The following is a 14,564-nucleotide window of genomic DNA, read 5'->3' as shown; positions in this document are numbered from 1 at the left end:
TTTGGGGTAAGAAAGTATTTTCAAAAAACATTATTTACCTCTCATTTTAGAGGTTTCCTGGCCTGACCATCAGCAATGTTTCACGAGAATAGGAAGACATTTGGTTAATACTATCTAAAAGTTACATGAATTAAAACTAAATGCTCCTTAAAAATATTTCAGAATTAGCATGCAAATAAACAGCTTGCCTTGGTAATTATAAATCGAGAGAGAGCAGCTTCAGGAGGCTGAAGTGACAAACCAAGCCAATATATGAAAGAAATCATACCCATAGTTACTCAAAAATATGGAAAGGTGTTATAAATGGCACTGTTTCTATAGAGAATGCAATATACAGTATCTAGAAATTGTCTCTATATCGTCAACTCTATATTGTACCATTTATCTATTTTTTCCAATGAGAATGGGTGGATACACCAACTGTGTAGTTTGTATGCTTTTTTTTTTTTTTTCCATTACCATAAGTAAATGAAGTCAGTGGACTCTGTTAGGATGGGCTCTATGATATGTGAATTCATGTATGCTATCTTATAAGGAGTTATTTGTATATGAAATCTAATGGACATAAGATTGAAAATGCGTAATTTATCAGCAAAGAAAAAAAATCTTTAAATCCTAGTGCCCTGCACTTCAAATTTCTGGCTGATATATAAGCCTTTTAAAGCCCATGCTATTATTAAACAATTCAAAATTTCTATGGCTCTGTATGTTTAGATAATATTAACTCCTCAGTTGGCCCCCCTGTGGCATTGTGCATGCAATACTTCATTTTTTCCGTCTGTATTTTTTCTCATCTAGCTTTCTCAGAAATGTTATTCCTATTTCTGTCACACGGTCGCCTTTCAGTCTGTCTTGCAAGAATGTAACATCAGCAGCCAAATGAATCTAGGAAAGGAAAAAGAAACAGGCTTGTGTCATTTAGGTTTTAAAAAAAAACCTCTCTACATTTTTCTCTGTTTTCAGCTCTGTTTACCCTATAAGGGGCTGACTTTCCTTACGGGATGATAAAAAAGAGCTTGCTCTGTGGATGAAGGGCCGTTTATTGTGTGTCCTCCAGAGATGGTCTGGCTGTGTGTCAGCTCTGTGGTGTGAATCTGCAAAGAGAAGGGTACGCCAGGCCAGGCCCAACCCGGATGATTGTGGGGCAAGCCCAGAGATATGGGCCCACTCTTGCTCACAGTGCACAGCTGAACTATGGGTCCATCTCAAGAAGAACACAAATTCCCAACTCAAAGATAGCCTTGAGCCAATGTGCCTTGTCAAGCAGAACTTCCAAGGATAAATGGATTCTTAAACGATTTCTTTCCAACTGACTTGCGTTCAGTCATTCTATCATCAGCTAAATAACATAATCACTTGTCCTAACAACATTGAGCAATCACTTATGGCTTTAAGAGCTTTGAAAAAGTATCAGCTAAATACATTATAAATATAAAATTAAAGACTGAAGTTACAGACATGAATATTTGATATCCAGCCCTTCTTTTCCACTGTAAAGCATTTCCCACTTCCCATACATTGAAGTAATCCCACAGGGCTTACTTCTCTATTCATTAAAATGTATTCACATAACAGCAGCATACTGCTGACCTACTACCCTCAACAGAGTGTCCATTCAGCTATTTTAAGTCATTGGGATAAATAAGATAACTAAGCAAAAGTACTTGGTTGGTAAAAGCAAATAATAAGTGAAAAGGCCTGGGTCTAGTAGGCAATTGAAATATAGAAGCTAGATTCACCCTCATTTCCCCCCATGAGATCATTTTTGTCTTTGCCAAAATTTAACAGAAGGTCAAGTGAAATAAGCAAGGAAGCTACATTGAAGCTATTTGGATATATATTTGAGGCCACATGAGGTCTGGTATCTGTTTGTCATATAGCACTAGAATCAACTGTTCTCCGGGAAAGCTGGAGAACTCCTTATCCTATTTTTGCCTTTGTTTTATGGTTCATCCCTTTGCTTATAAGCTCCCAGAACATTTCCCTTCCCTTTTCTTAATTTCTGGATAGGACAAACCTTTAAAAAACTGGTAGGATAGAAGCATGGAAGATCTGGGTGAATAATACATTATTTTGATTGTTTTATTCTTCTGGATTATCTGTTATTATATCCTTCCTCTAATCATCACCAATAATCAAAAATTACATGAATGCCTCATTATTGTGTAGGTCGACACATGTTTAGTCTTTGGGGACTCTCTGGTCCCGGCACTCTTAATAGCTAAGCTTCTGGAAAAATGACACTTTGTGGACTATTATTTTTTTCTAAGCTGCCCTTGGCTCGACAGTCTTTGACAGATTGTCTTCTTCTTCCTTCGCTTTCCCAAACCAGCTTTTACTAAGGTCCTTCCTGACTTCTCAGTCCCTATGTGTTTTGACTATTTTTCAGGTCTTGTTTTACTTAGCCTCTCTGCTGTCCTTGACCTTGTGAATCACTCCCTCTTCTTGAAATATTCTCCTCCTTTGTTTCTGACTCCATTCTGTCCTACTGTCTTCCCCACCTCCGACTCCTCCTTCTTGGTATCCTTTGCAGCCTTTGTATTCTCTCTTCAACTTACTCAGTACATGTTATTGCTTCCTAGGGTTCCGCCCGTGACTCCTTTTCCTTCTTCCTCTACACACCTCCGACTGATCTTTTGACAGTTCCAATGCCTCTTCGGTCCACATCTCTCTGTGGCTTTCAGACATGTGTACAACTGCTTATTGGATATCATCACTTGCCTGTGTGGACACCTCCACTCCAGAACCTCCCAACTCCTCACGTTGTCTCTCCTAACCCCACTGTACCCCTCCTTGGTTTGAACTCTCTTGGTTAACAGTGCAACCATCCTTACAGGTTGCTCAGAACCCTGAATAATTCCTGACTCCTTTTCCCAATCTTGTCTCTTTCAGTCAACTGATAACCTAGTCTTCAGTCTAATTACTTACTAATCTGCCTTCTTAATGTTGTTCAAATCGGTCTTCTCCCCTCCACTCCTATTGTGAGGGCTTTATTCTGGTTTTTCTTTTCTTTTTCTTTTTTTTAAAGACTTTATTTATTTATTTGACACAGAGAGAGACAGCGAGAGAGGGAACACAAGCAGGGGGAGCGAGAGAGGGAGAAGCAGGCTTCCCGCTGAGCAGGGAGCCCGATGTGGGACTCGATCCCAGGACCCTGAGATCCTGACCAGAGCTGAAGGCAGTCGCTTAACCAACTGAGCCACCCAGGCGCCCCTATTCTGGTTTTTCTTGAGGTTACCATCACAGCTTCCCAACTGCCCTCTTCTTCCCTTCAGCATCGTACCCTGTACGATGTATACTTTCACTTTGACGACAAAGGAATGAAATTCCTAAACCACAAATTTCAAAATATCATTCCCTTGTTTATCAACCTATACTGGGTCTCTGCTGCTTTCATTACAAAAGTCTAAATTCCCAAGCTTGGGTCGTATGAATGCCCCCCCCGCCACTTTTTAAAAATCAGGCCTCTGGGGGGAGTTATAAAGGACTGTGATAACAGCTCTCAAAGAGCACCCCCCCCCCCACGAGGAATAGGGGGAGCGAAAAGAGACAAGTAATAGTCAAGGGGAGAAATGCGACTATGAAGTTAAGGCCAGAGAGCGAAAAGGATCACTGAGAACGAAGGTTACTTCTGGGAGGCTGGGGAGAGGAACATGCTGGCCCAGAGGATAGCCGGCCGAGGAGACTCTTGCAGGTCTATGAACAACTCAAGCCAGTTTTCTAAGAAGTCGTGACCCTGAAGTGCTACAACATTCAAGTCTCAATTCAGAAATAGGACCAGGAAGTTCTTTTGGTGGAGTTGACATCACTGACTTCCCCAGTACAGAAAACTAAACCGTAACTTGGAGAACCTCCCTAGGAGGAGGGGTCACAGTATCTGTATCCCAGATTAGAGGAACAGGGAAGATCATTCACCTTCCTAGTTTCCTTCTCTTCCTGATGGACAGCAATGTTAAAGACTGGAAGATGGTATCCCCAATTTTCTTACAGTCAGGTCCCAAAAAGTGAAATATGGCAAGTTCATGACCTGGACAAAGAACCTTTGTAATGAGATTGGAAAACTTCCAAGCAGGATGGGCTCCTCCCCAAGAGGCTGAATCACAGGGAAGCTATCCACGTACCCAATCTATGGAAACCTCTTCTCCTTACCCTAGAACTGGAAAATTTTCAGATCATTCTCTTTCTTTTATTCAACATATATATTCAGTCTACTATGTGCCAATGCTGTACATTATGGGAGACAGATAAAATGTAGTCTTTGCATTAAGATAGGTAAAAAAAAAAAAAAAAATCAGGCCTCTGTAAAGAAGTGAACCCTCCTTTTTCATGACAGTATTTCTCTCAGTCTACATGTCACCCACACTGAACTCATTCAAGTTCCTTGTTCCTCTACTGAAACATTCTTTTTGTGCCTTTGGACATGCTGCTTTTACCGGGAATATCCTTTTCCCCCGCTCCCCTCACCCTAAAGCCTTGCTTCCCCTAACTCTTATTTATCCTTCACATGCCAGCCCAGAGTTTCTCTAGGAAGTCTGCCCTGCCTCACCACCCAACCCAACCCAGCTCCTCCCATAGCCATTATCCACACTTCTTCACACATCTGACTTCTCTACTGGACAGAAACTCTTAAGGGGCAGTGACTATGTCTTACTCATCTTGTGTGCTCAGTGCCTTTTAACAGATGCTGATCACTGCCTTTGTTAAGTCAATGAATAATTCAGGTGTGGGAGCCAGCCTCCAAAACAGACCGCAATGATCTCCGCCTCCTGCTCGTCACACCGGCAGGTAGCACCCTCCCACTCTGTACCAGGGTTGGCAGCACCTGTTGGGACTGGACCTATCGAGAGGCTTATGTGGCAAGGAATTTCATGAAGCCTCTAGCCACCAGCCAGGCGCTGAGGTCACGTGAGTAAGCCTGGAGGTGGATTCTCTAGCCTGCGTCAAGTCTTCACCACGGCGGCCCTGACCAAAGGCGGGACTGTGCCGGTATTAAGCTCTGAAAGGCACCTAGTCACAAGAGCTAAGTGCTCTCAGCAAAACTCTTCGCAGATTTCTGACTCTTAGAAACTGTGTGAGATAGTAAGAATTTGTTGTTTTGATTTCTGATTCTTAGAAACTGTGTGAGATAATAAGTGTTTGCTGTTTTAAGCAGTTGTATTTGGGGGGTCATTTGCTACACAGCCCTAGCTAACAAATACACCTGGCAAAATGAAATACGTGCTTTACCATTTCCAGGGCACCTCTGATAATCCCACAGAGTAAATTGCAGTAGCACAGAGAGGATCGCCCGGCGGGGAGCTCTTCCACAAACTCCACCAGCGGATTCTTGTCTAGGATCAGGGAAAATTCAGTCCTGCTTGAATTGTTACAGGTCACACTTGGTGTAATCCCCAAGTACATCTTAAAGGCAACCTAATAAAGAGGGAAAAAAAATTCTACTAAAACTTGGTCTAGAGCAGATATCTATTAGCAGAGCACCCAAATAGTCTGTTCCAGTCAGTGTAGCACGATGGTTAAGCATGTGGAGTTTGTAGTCAGGGAGTCTGGGTTCACACTCAGCTTTGAAATGTACTGACCCTATGACCTGTATAAGTCTTAAACCCTTTCATTTTTGTGGAATATCCTAAGGGACTAGTTTTCTGTGAAAACAATATGCTTTATGAAACAGAGTTAAGCATTATTTCTCGAAAAATCGTTTTCAAAAATAAATATTGTTCAGGAGGGTAAGAAATTAAAATATTTGTCATCATTAGGGTTGAGGGTAGGGGTGGGCTTGAGGTCAAAGGCAGAGATACTAATCGAGAGGTTGCTATGATCGCCTGGGAAAGAAGCGACAGGGACCCTTCTCATTTTGTCTTTCATTCAAAACTCAAATGTTCCCTAAACTTTTCCATCTAAATTTTGAATAGCCCAAATCCTAAAATTTGGCTCAAGTCTCTGACACTAGCCAGTTTAAGAGGATGTAAAATGAATCTTTCAGATCTTAAGGCAAAGTAGCCAAAGTAGCGGGTCTTAAGCAGGAAGGGAAAAGCCATCACGAGACTCCCGGCTTGGAGACGTGATTTGGCTCCCAGTGAATTGGCTGAAATCTGTTTCTGCTCACGTTGATTCCTCTGGCTGGAAAATTTCTAGACTATTATTGCTATCTATGATTGAGAACCAAGCAGCGTGAAAATAATATAAAATAGAAGTGGTGCACTTTGAATTTACTCTGATTCTCAGTGTTTTGGCCCCGGTTCCCTGGCGCAAAATCCACCAGTAGGAGGCATTATCTGAACATGGTTGGGAAATACTCATTCCTGGGGAATGACATTGTTTCCTTATCTGGCTGAATTCAGTCCGAAGAAGGAGTACTGTTGTTTCTAAAGAAGAAAGAGCTCCACCCTCGGCCACTGCCACAGCGGCTCTGACAATAAATAAGGGCAAAGCCTTTTCCCTTGGTGTCTCTTCAGCATGGATGCTTTTCAGGGGATTTTAAAATTCTTCCTCAACCAGAAAACTGTTATTGGCTACAGCTTCATGGCTCTGCTGACCGTGGGGAGTGAGCGTCTCTTTTCCCTGGTGGCTTTTAAGTGTCCCTGCAGCACCGAGAATGTGGTCTATGGGCTGGTTTTCCTCTTCGCTCCTGCTTGGGTGTTACTGATCCTGGGATTCTTCCTGAACGGCAAGTCTTGGAGGCTCTTCACAGGCTGCTGTGTGAATCCCAGGAAAATCTTCCCCAAAGGCCATAGTTGCCGCTTTTTCTATGTCCTCGGTCAGATCACTCTGAGTTCACTGGTGGCTCCGATGATGTGGCTTTCTGTGGCTCTGCTCAATGGGACTTTTTACGAATGTGCCATGAGCGGGACCAAAAGTTCAAGACTCGTGGGACTGATTTGCCAGGGCAAGCCCCAAGAGTGCCGGGATGAACTTCACAAAGTCTCTTGTGGCAAAACCAGCATGACACCCGCGGACAATGAAGAAGTGAAGCTGTCCCTTCAAGCCCAGTCTCAGGTAAGGAAGGACAAACTCTCCTTTCTCTCCCAGGAGGAGCTTGAAGGATTCTTTCGGGTACTCCTTTCAGGCAGAGCTGAGTCTGCATCCTGCTAGGACACTTTGAAACTAAAGGAAAATTGGAACATGATGCAGCATGGAGACAATCTCAGGAAAAGCTTTTTTAGAGGTTGGTGGCTCAGTAAAATTGCTGACTGGATTGTCTTTTCCACTTCCGAAAAGAAAATATCCTCTGGGTTATGCATATGTAAATACTTAAGTGCTTTTAAAACAATCTCTCTGGGTTGACTTGGTAAATAATGCATGACACTAACTTATAATTGAGTGTTAATGGCACAGCTGTAATTAGAAATTACTGCCTCCTATCAATTATTTATTTTCAAACTGGTTTCTCAGAAAAACACACGCAGATAGCATTCATCTATTAAAATTCAGCTGAACCAAACGAGCGGATGTTTTTCAAAGCGGCACGTAATATAATTAGTGTAGAGATCCCCTCAAATGATTTTTGGCCACTGTTATCTCTGTGTATAAATATTGTCAAGATTGAGAAAAATTTCCTGGTAAAGTGGGCATCACCAGTCTTTAAATAGCCGTTAGTGAAAAGGGACCATATTCTCTAGGGAAGTTACGTCCTCTGCTCTTTGTGCTCTTTACAGCTAAAGAAGTTCTTACATTACTTAAGCAGCTCAAGATTTGGGACATTGTTTTATTTAACAGAAGGAAACTGTAGCTTTACTTAACTGACACAGGGAAGTGGCTTGTCATCCTTCCAGGAACCTGAGCACAACTCCAGATGTGAAGCCTAGCCCTGACCTCAGGAAAAGATTGAATTCCTCCTACTGAGTTGTAGGGTCACAATCCCCAAACCAAAACAGCTAATCAGAGTAGATAAACAGATCCGCAATTTGTCAGGAATGCCATTGGTTTCAGAAGAAAGGCACTGAAAGGAAGATAATTTTACCTTTTCAACAAGGACTTGCCTTTTTGACAACACATCAGGGCAGTCTGGTTTTAAAATCATACTTCCCCCCCCAAAATAAATAAGTAAAATCATACTTTCCAAAGCTGGTTGGAGGTAGAGTCACACCGTACTTTTTACATAAACTGATGAGCTTAAAAATGCCCACCCCACAAAATCCTTTGTTTAATGCATAAAGCACATCCTAAATGAAAACATGCCAGGATCCCACTGTCTTCCTCCTTTTGTTGAAGGAAGGTATTAATTCCGAATGTTATGATACAATGAGTGATTTATGATTTATGTCCTCAGGCACCAGACTCTATTCGGTCAGCACCAGATCCAAACACTTACCACTTGTGAGCTTTTCTTCTCCAGACACAGGCATAAGGAAATCATGCATATCCTGTCATCGCTTAGCCTGGGCACACCACCTGTTTACTTTCCAGCAGAATGAGAAGGACCTGGGGCTGATTTCTAGGGGATGATGCGTGTGGGATGTGGACAAGGAGAGCTGTGTCAGTGGCAGGTGCTGACCACAGTGGTTCAGGAGCAACAAACAGTCCAGATCAATAGTTGGGTATGTGGGTGGGGGTGGAAAAAGTGCCCCAGCCATGGGTGGGGCAAAGAAACAAGAAATCCAGCCGGGTGGCTCTCTATTCTTAAGGAAGTCGCATGGACTAGTGGCCAGAGCTTGGTCTTAGAGTTGGCCAGCCTTGGGTTTGAATCCTGATTCTACCACCTACCAGCTCTGTGACCCCGAGCTCATGGTTTGACCCCTCCGAGCCCCTGTTTCCTCATAGTTGGGACTAATAACACCTCCCTTGGGGGGTTGCTGGAAGGTGTAGAGATGATGGACCTACATGGGCATACAGGGGCTGACGCACAGTAAGTGTTCTAAGTTAATGAGAAAACTGCCAGGGTTTGGGGAGGGGGGGGGTGGAGTCATGCACAATGGAACATATTGAGGGCTGGGGTGGGAGCATCCACCATGTCTAGTTAGGTTCTGGGTACTATGAATTGGGGAAGAACAAAAGGGCTCAGTGCTCAGCACTCAGGTGAGAGCAAGGTGACGCTAGGATGCGACATGGGAGGAGGTGTCTGTAGTTGATCAAATAGTGTAACTCAAGCAGAATTGGCTCATGATACTGAGGTGAGATGGCCTACTGGCCTATAGGAGGCCCGGCTGTGTGGAAAGAGGAAGGGAGGCGATGAAGAGAAGAGGAAGATCTGAAGTAGCCAACCACAAGTGACTCAAGGTAACTATGAGGACTTTCACACGATAGGAGCTGTGCCTCATTCACAAATCATGTCAGAAAGATACCATGAGCTCAGTAATGCTTTTACATAAACATCTATCCGTTTGAAAAATGGCAGCATGTGATACTAGCTAACACTTCCTGAAGGCATATGTATGTCTACATTGTCTTATTTTAACCCCCCAGATTCCCCTCTGAGGTGGGTAACCCCCATTTTACAATTGAGGAAGTGAGGCACCCATAGGAAATGAGAACACCCATAGGGAGGGGAAGGTTGAGATTTAAAGCCACCTAGGGCCAGTCCAGAGTTGGCATTCATGTGGAGTCCGAGGCCTTCACAATGACACCATAGTCTGAGCCGGAGGGTGGGAACTCCCGGTTTAAAGCATCAGGGCTTGTTTGTAGTTCTGTTACGGTCTGAATGGGTTCATTTGCAGATTATTGCTTCTATTTTCATATAGGCCCATTTGCTGAGAAATACTAAGAGTCATTTAATGAAAATGTCAAAAGAAACTGTGAAAGGGCTCTGTTAGTTGCCCAAATAGGAAATTAATTCCAATTGTGACAAATATAATTAAGAACAAGAAAGTTTAGAAGGTCACTTGAGCTATTTAGAGTTCTGCTTTTAAAATTCAGAAAAAAAAAATGCCAGTTGAACCAGTTTGTACTCAAAAAGGAATTTTTTTTTTCTAATTACCAAAATTCTGAACCAATTATCCTGAAGGTTTAGAATGACTCTAATTTTTTTTTTTCTTGGCTTTTCTGCGGCCGTTCAGTTTTTCTAGCTTCAGTTTCCCCATTCTATTATGTCTCTCTCACTTAATGATGGATGATGAGTAATGGAATTTTTCTCAGAGAGGGTCCGTTGTTCTCTGCAAACAACGTAACATGGAAAAATCAGTCACTAGCCACGAATATGTATTTATCAATGCCTGAAAACTCCTGGCTGAGAAAATTCATTTGCTCTGATAATCACATTCACTCATGCACGGAATTCTTTCCTTTAATAACTAATACTATTTGAGGGCTTGGTTTACCTGATTCTTGGATAATTTATATTTTTGCTCTTTTCCATTTGTCTGCCTTCTGGTTATTTCTTTGCATACCAGCAATGGTGGGTGGGATGGATGATAGGGATTAGATAAACCCACATTTACTTTGACTGTTAAAAAAGTATTGTTAAAAGATTAACATGAAGGATTTCCACTGAGACATGGCAATGACTGTGGTATTAATTTAGCCATACACTTACCAGTAACACCACTTCCGCCCCCTGGGAAGTGGCTTTGCTTTTGCACGTCCTCAATGTTTCTTTCTTTCTAAGATTCTAGGATGGTGCCTGATTTGTTCAGCATCTTTCTTCTCTCTGCTCACCACATGTTACGCTCGCTGCCGATCTAAAGTTAGCTACCTTCAGCTGAGTTTTTGGAAGACGTACGCACAAAAGGAGAAGGAGCAGTTGGAAAATACATTCCTGGAGTATGCCAAGAAGCTGAGTGAGAGAAACCTGAAATGCTTTTTTGAAAACAAGAGGCCAGAAGTCTTCCCCATGCCCACCTTTGCAGCCTGGGAGGCGGCTTCCGAGCTCCATTCTTTTCACCAAAGCAAGCAACATTACAGCACCCTGCATAAGGTGGTGGAGGACGGTCTGGAACTGAGCCCCGAGGATGATGAGACCACAATGGTACTTGTGGGTACTGCCCACAGTGTGTAGTGCATCCACCACCACGGACTCGTGGAGTTCAGGGGTACACTCATTCTGACATTTCGGCTGCATCCGTAGCAACCAGTTTATCTCTGGGTTTTCTCACAGTATTTCCTTGAAGACAAGAACCCAAAGGGAAGCAGCTTTGCAGCTCCCAAGGGCAGGCAGTGTCAGGATGTGCTCAAACTGATGCCGAGGGAGTGGTCAAGGATGGTGAGAAAGGGGCTCTTCCACTGATGGGGGTTGGGGTTCAGTGGCTTCAAGTTCTTTTTTTTTTTTAAATAAATTTTGTGTATTCATTTGAGAGAGAGAAAGAGCAGGGGGGAGAGAAGGGCAAAGGGAGAGAGGGAGAGGGAGAAGCAGACTCTCCGCTGAGCAGGGAGCCCGACGATGACGCGGGGCTCGATCCCAGGATTCCAGGATCATGACCTGAGCTGAAGGCAGATGCTTAATGGACTGAGCCACCCAGGCGTCCCCAGTGGCTTCAAGGTCTAAGATTTTATGGTTTGACAGTGAAACTCATGCAAGAAGTTCGGCTACTCTATGTAAACATTGGTCAAGGCATCTGGGGGCAGCAGTGGTGACTTGTGAGTAAGCAAGGCCCTCTTAACAGAGGGCTGTAGACAGCAGGATCTGCAGTGCAGTCACAGGAAATGCTTGTCTTGCAAATCTATTCTATTGCCTTTCAAGGACGTATGAAATTCTACCATTTGGACTTCATTTCCTTGGAATCTGAAGACAGCAGTTCTCAAGAATAACACATAGAAAGGATACGATGCCTAAAATTCAGAGCTTTTCACATGTTTCCACTGTGCACTGAAAGTATGTCCCTACAGGCAGGGCTATATTATGGCTTTTGGGGCCGTAGGCACTTCTGTCTTCATGGACCCCTTTCTACATTAAAAAATACACGCTTTATGACTGTATTCATATAAAGACAAATATATTAATATTATATATTAAAACATTTTTTTCGGGGCGCCTGGGTGGCTCAGTTGGTTAAGCGACTGCCTTCGGCTCAGGTCATGATCCTGGAGTCCCGGGATCGAGTCCCGCATCGGGCTCCCTGCTCGGCGGGGGGTCTGCTTCTCCCTCTGACCCGCTTCCCTCTCGTGCTCTTTGTCTCTCATTCTCTCTCTCAAATAAATAGATAAAATCTAAAAAAAAAAAACAACAACAACATTTTTTTCAACCCAAAGGTTCATTTATTTTCTTCTGATTTTAAAAGAAATTAAAAACACTTTCGTGAGCCCCTATAAGTATCACGGGCCCCAGGCATAGTACCTACTGTGCTGAAGGGGTAAGTCAGCCCTGACTGCGGGTTTGGGGAAACTGTCAAAGCTAGTGTAAAACTGTTTTGCAGTTTTATGTTTATTAGAAATAATGCAAATTTTGCATTCTATTATGTAGTATACCCATATTACTTTAAATATAGACATATATATATAGTTTAAATATATATACATATTTACTACCATATATGTTTGTTTAAATACATACATACATATGTATGTATATATTTATATGTTTATGTATATATTTAAGTTCCCCCTAAATCTTTTAGTGGAATTGGTGTGTAAGGAAGAGGCAGTATATTTTATGCCATGGCTCACACCTTATATCACTAAGAGTCTTGGCCCCCTAGCTGGAGAATCCGGGGAATGAGCCCTTTATGACCATGGAACATTATCCCCAATTGAAGAAAGGACCCTAAACGTGTTAAAACCCGGAATATATCCTTGGGAGCTTAGAGCAGGCCCAGGTGTGTGTGTGTGTGTGTGTGTGTGTGTGTTTAGGTGGGAGAGTGGAATGTGGAGGATGTAAAGTTGCAATATATTTGCAATATATTTGATATATTACTTGGATTTTAAACATGGTGTGTGATTAATATTTAACAACTGGCTCTTAAAAAAATCCTGATTTAAAGTGTTTGCCAATTTCTATGACACAGATTCAAGTTACCCAGGTGAGATCACTGAAGGCTCAGTGAGGAAGAAATGCTAACCACAGGCTCTCTTCAGTCTCTCAAAGAAGCTCTTAAAGCTAGCATTTTTTTTTTCCATTTATATTGATTCTAACCAAACCAACTTCACTGCATCTTTGGTGCATCTGGGTTTCACTTTAATAAAACCCAACCATGGTAATACAGCTCAGTGGCTCCAATGGAAAGATGGAGTCTTACCCTTCTCCCCAGTAGCATGAACCAGGACCAATCATGAACCAATAGCACGTAGCAGAAGTGATGCCAGGTTGTGTAAGTGTTGCAGCTTATGCCCTGTCTCTGGCAATGCTCAGCCTGGCAGAAGCCAGCCACCAGACAAGAAGTCCAATTACCCTGAAAGCTCCAAGCTCTGAAGAAGGTCAAGCTAACCAGGAGAGTGAGAGAGAGCGAGATAGAGAGAGAGAAAGGAGCCTGGTCAGCCCCAGCTGTCCCAGTCATTCCAGCTTAGGTGCCAGACGCATTAGTGAAGAAGCTATTCCAGACAGCCTGAGCAGACATGACATGGAGAAGAACCAGGGAACCCAACCAACAGCCAGAACAAAGACCTCAGGTCTATGGTCCTAGTGAAGACTTCCCAGCCATCCAGACTTTTGAGCCACCCCTTCTGAGGCCGCAGACATCATAGGGCACTCCCTACTGCATCTTGCCTAAATCCCTGACCCAGAAAATCATGAGCTTAAATAAATGTTTGTTGCTTTAAACCGCCAAATTTGGGGGGACTATGAAGCAATAGATAGCCTAAACCTAATACAGGAAAATCAGAATTTATTAAGGGAGAACAAGTAGAGGCGAATTGGATTTAGACATAGATTTACACAAAGATTCTCTTCATGCATAAGTTTCCTTAAGTTGTTCCTCTAGATTCCATTTACCAGTATATCCTCAATGGCACAATTTAATAGATGCTGAATAAGTGTCTCCCCAAAACTGCTCCACCAACTCCTGAGATTAATTTGCAATTATTTCTGGCTAAATTTGTTTTGAGAGGAACACATTTCTGTGGGTTAAATTCTGTTTAATATAAACATAGTACTGAGAGAAGTAACATATGATTTGTCATTAATACCTAGAACAAAATGGGAGCAGAGGGTACAAAGATAGGTTGGCCTTGAGTAAACTAGAAACAGACTATTCTTCTAGTCTTGCTCCTCAAAGTGTTGTCTTCAGACCATCAGCATCGTGAGGGAGTTTATTAGCAATGCAGAATCAGACCCCATCCCAGGCCTGTTGAATCAAATCTTCAATTTGACAGGACCTTAGGTGATTTCTTCACAACTTAAATTTTTTTTTTAAAGATTTTTATTTATTTATTTGACAGAGAGAGAGACAGCGAGAGAGGGAACACAAGCAGGGGGAGTGGGAGAGGGAGAAGCAGGCTTCCCGCCGAGCCCAAGGCGGGGCTCGATCCCAGGACCCCGGGATCATGACCTGAGCCGAAGGCAGACGCTTAACGACTGAGCCACCCAGGTGCCCCCCACAACTTAAATTTTAGAAGCACTAGAGCAGTGGTTCTCAAACTTTCAGCTCATGTCAAAATCCTCCAGAGGGCTTGTTAACATGGAGACTGCTGAGACCAGAGTGTCTGATTTGGTAGGTGTGGGGTGAGGCAAGAGAATCTGCATTTGTAACCAAGTTCTCAGGGGG

At 42.9% G+C, this 14,564-nt stretch overlaps 2 protein-coding genes across 2 annotated transcripts in view; one reads left to right on the top strand and one right to left on the bottom strand.

Moving 5' to 3' along the window:
• Nucleotides 1–765: 765 nt before the first annotated feature.
• The window catches only part of TRAPPC3L (trafficking protein particle complex subunit 3L), a 36,376-nt gene continuing 22,577 nt past the window's right edge, over nt 766–14,564 (bottom strand). Inside the window, exons 4-5 of the mRNA XM_021693323.1 lie at nt 5,227–5,412; nt 766–885 (exon numbers count right to left, since the gene is read on the bottom strand). Of these exons, the coding sequence (XP_021548998.1) occupies nt 766–885; nt 5,227–5,412 (306 nt within the window). The remainder of the gene's footprint in view (nt 886–5,226; nt 5,413–14,564) is intronic.
• On the top strand, nt 6,414–11,080 carry CALHM5 (calcium homeostasis modulator family member 5). Its single transcript, XM_021693326.1, has 2 exons — nt 6,414–6,993; nt 10,538–11,080. Exons 1-2 carry the CDS (start codon nt 6,454–6,456, stop codon nt 10,925–10,927), a joined length of 930 nt encoding a protein of 309 aa, XP_021549001.1. The 5' UTR covers nt 6,414–6,453; the 3' UTR covers nt 10,928–11,080.

Source organism: Neomonachus schauinslandi, chromosome 8, assembly GCF_002201575.2.
Source record: "Neomonachus schauinslandi chromosome 8, ASM220157v2, whole genome shotgun sequence".
NCBI lineage: Eukaryota > Metazoa > Chordata > Mammalia > Carnivora > Phocidae > Neomonachus > Neomonachus schauinslandi.
This window is presented reverse-complemented; position numbering and strand designations above follow the sequence as displayed.

Bases quoted from the DNA above. Each gene is read 5' to 3' on its own strand.
- CALHM5 (XM_021693326.1), top strand. From the start codon at position 6,454: ATGGATGCTTTTCAGGGGATTTTAAAATTCTTCCTCAACCAGAAAACT. The intron at 6,994-10,537 runs GTAAGGAAGGAC...TTTCTTTCTAAG, and splicing joins CCCTTCAAGCCCAGTCTCAG to ATTCTAGGATGGTGCCTGAT.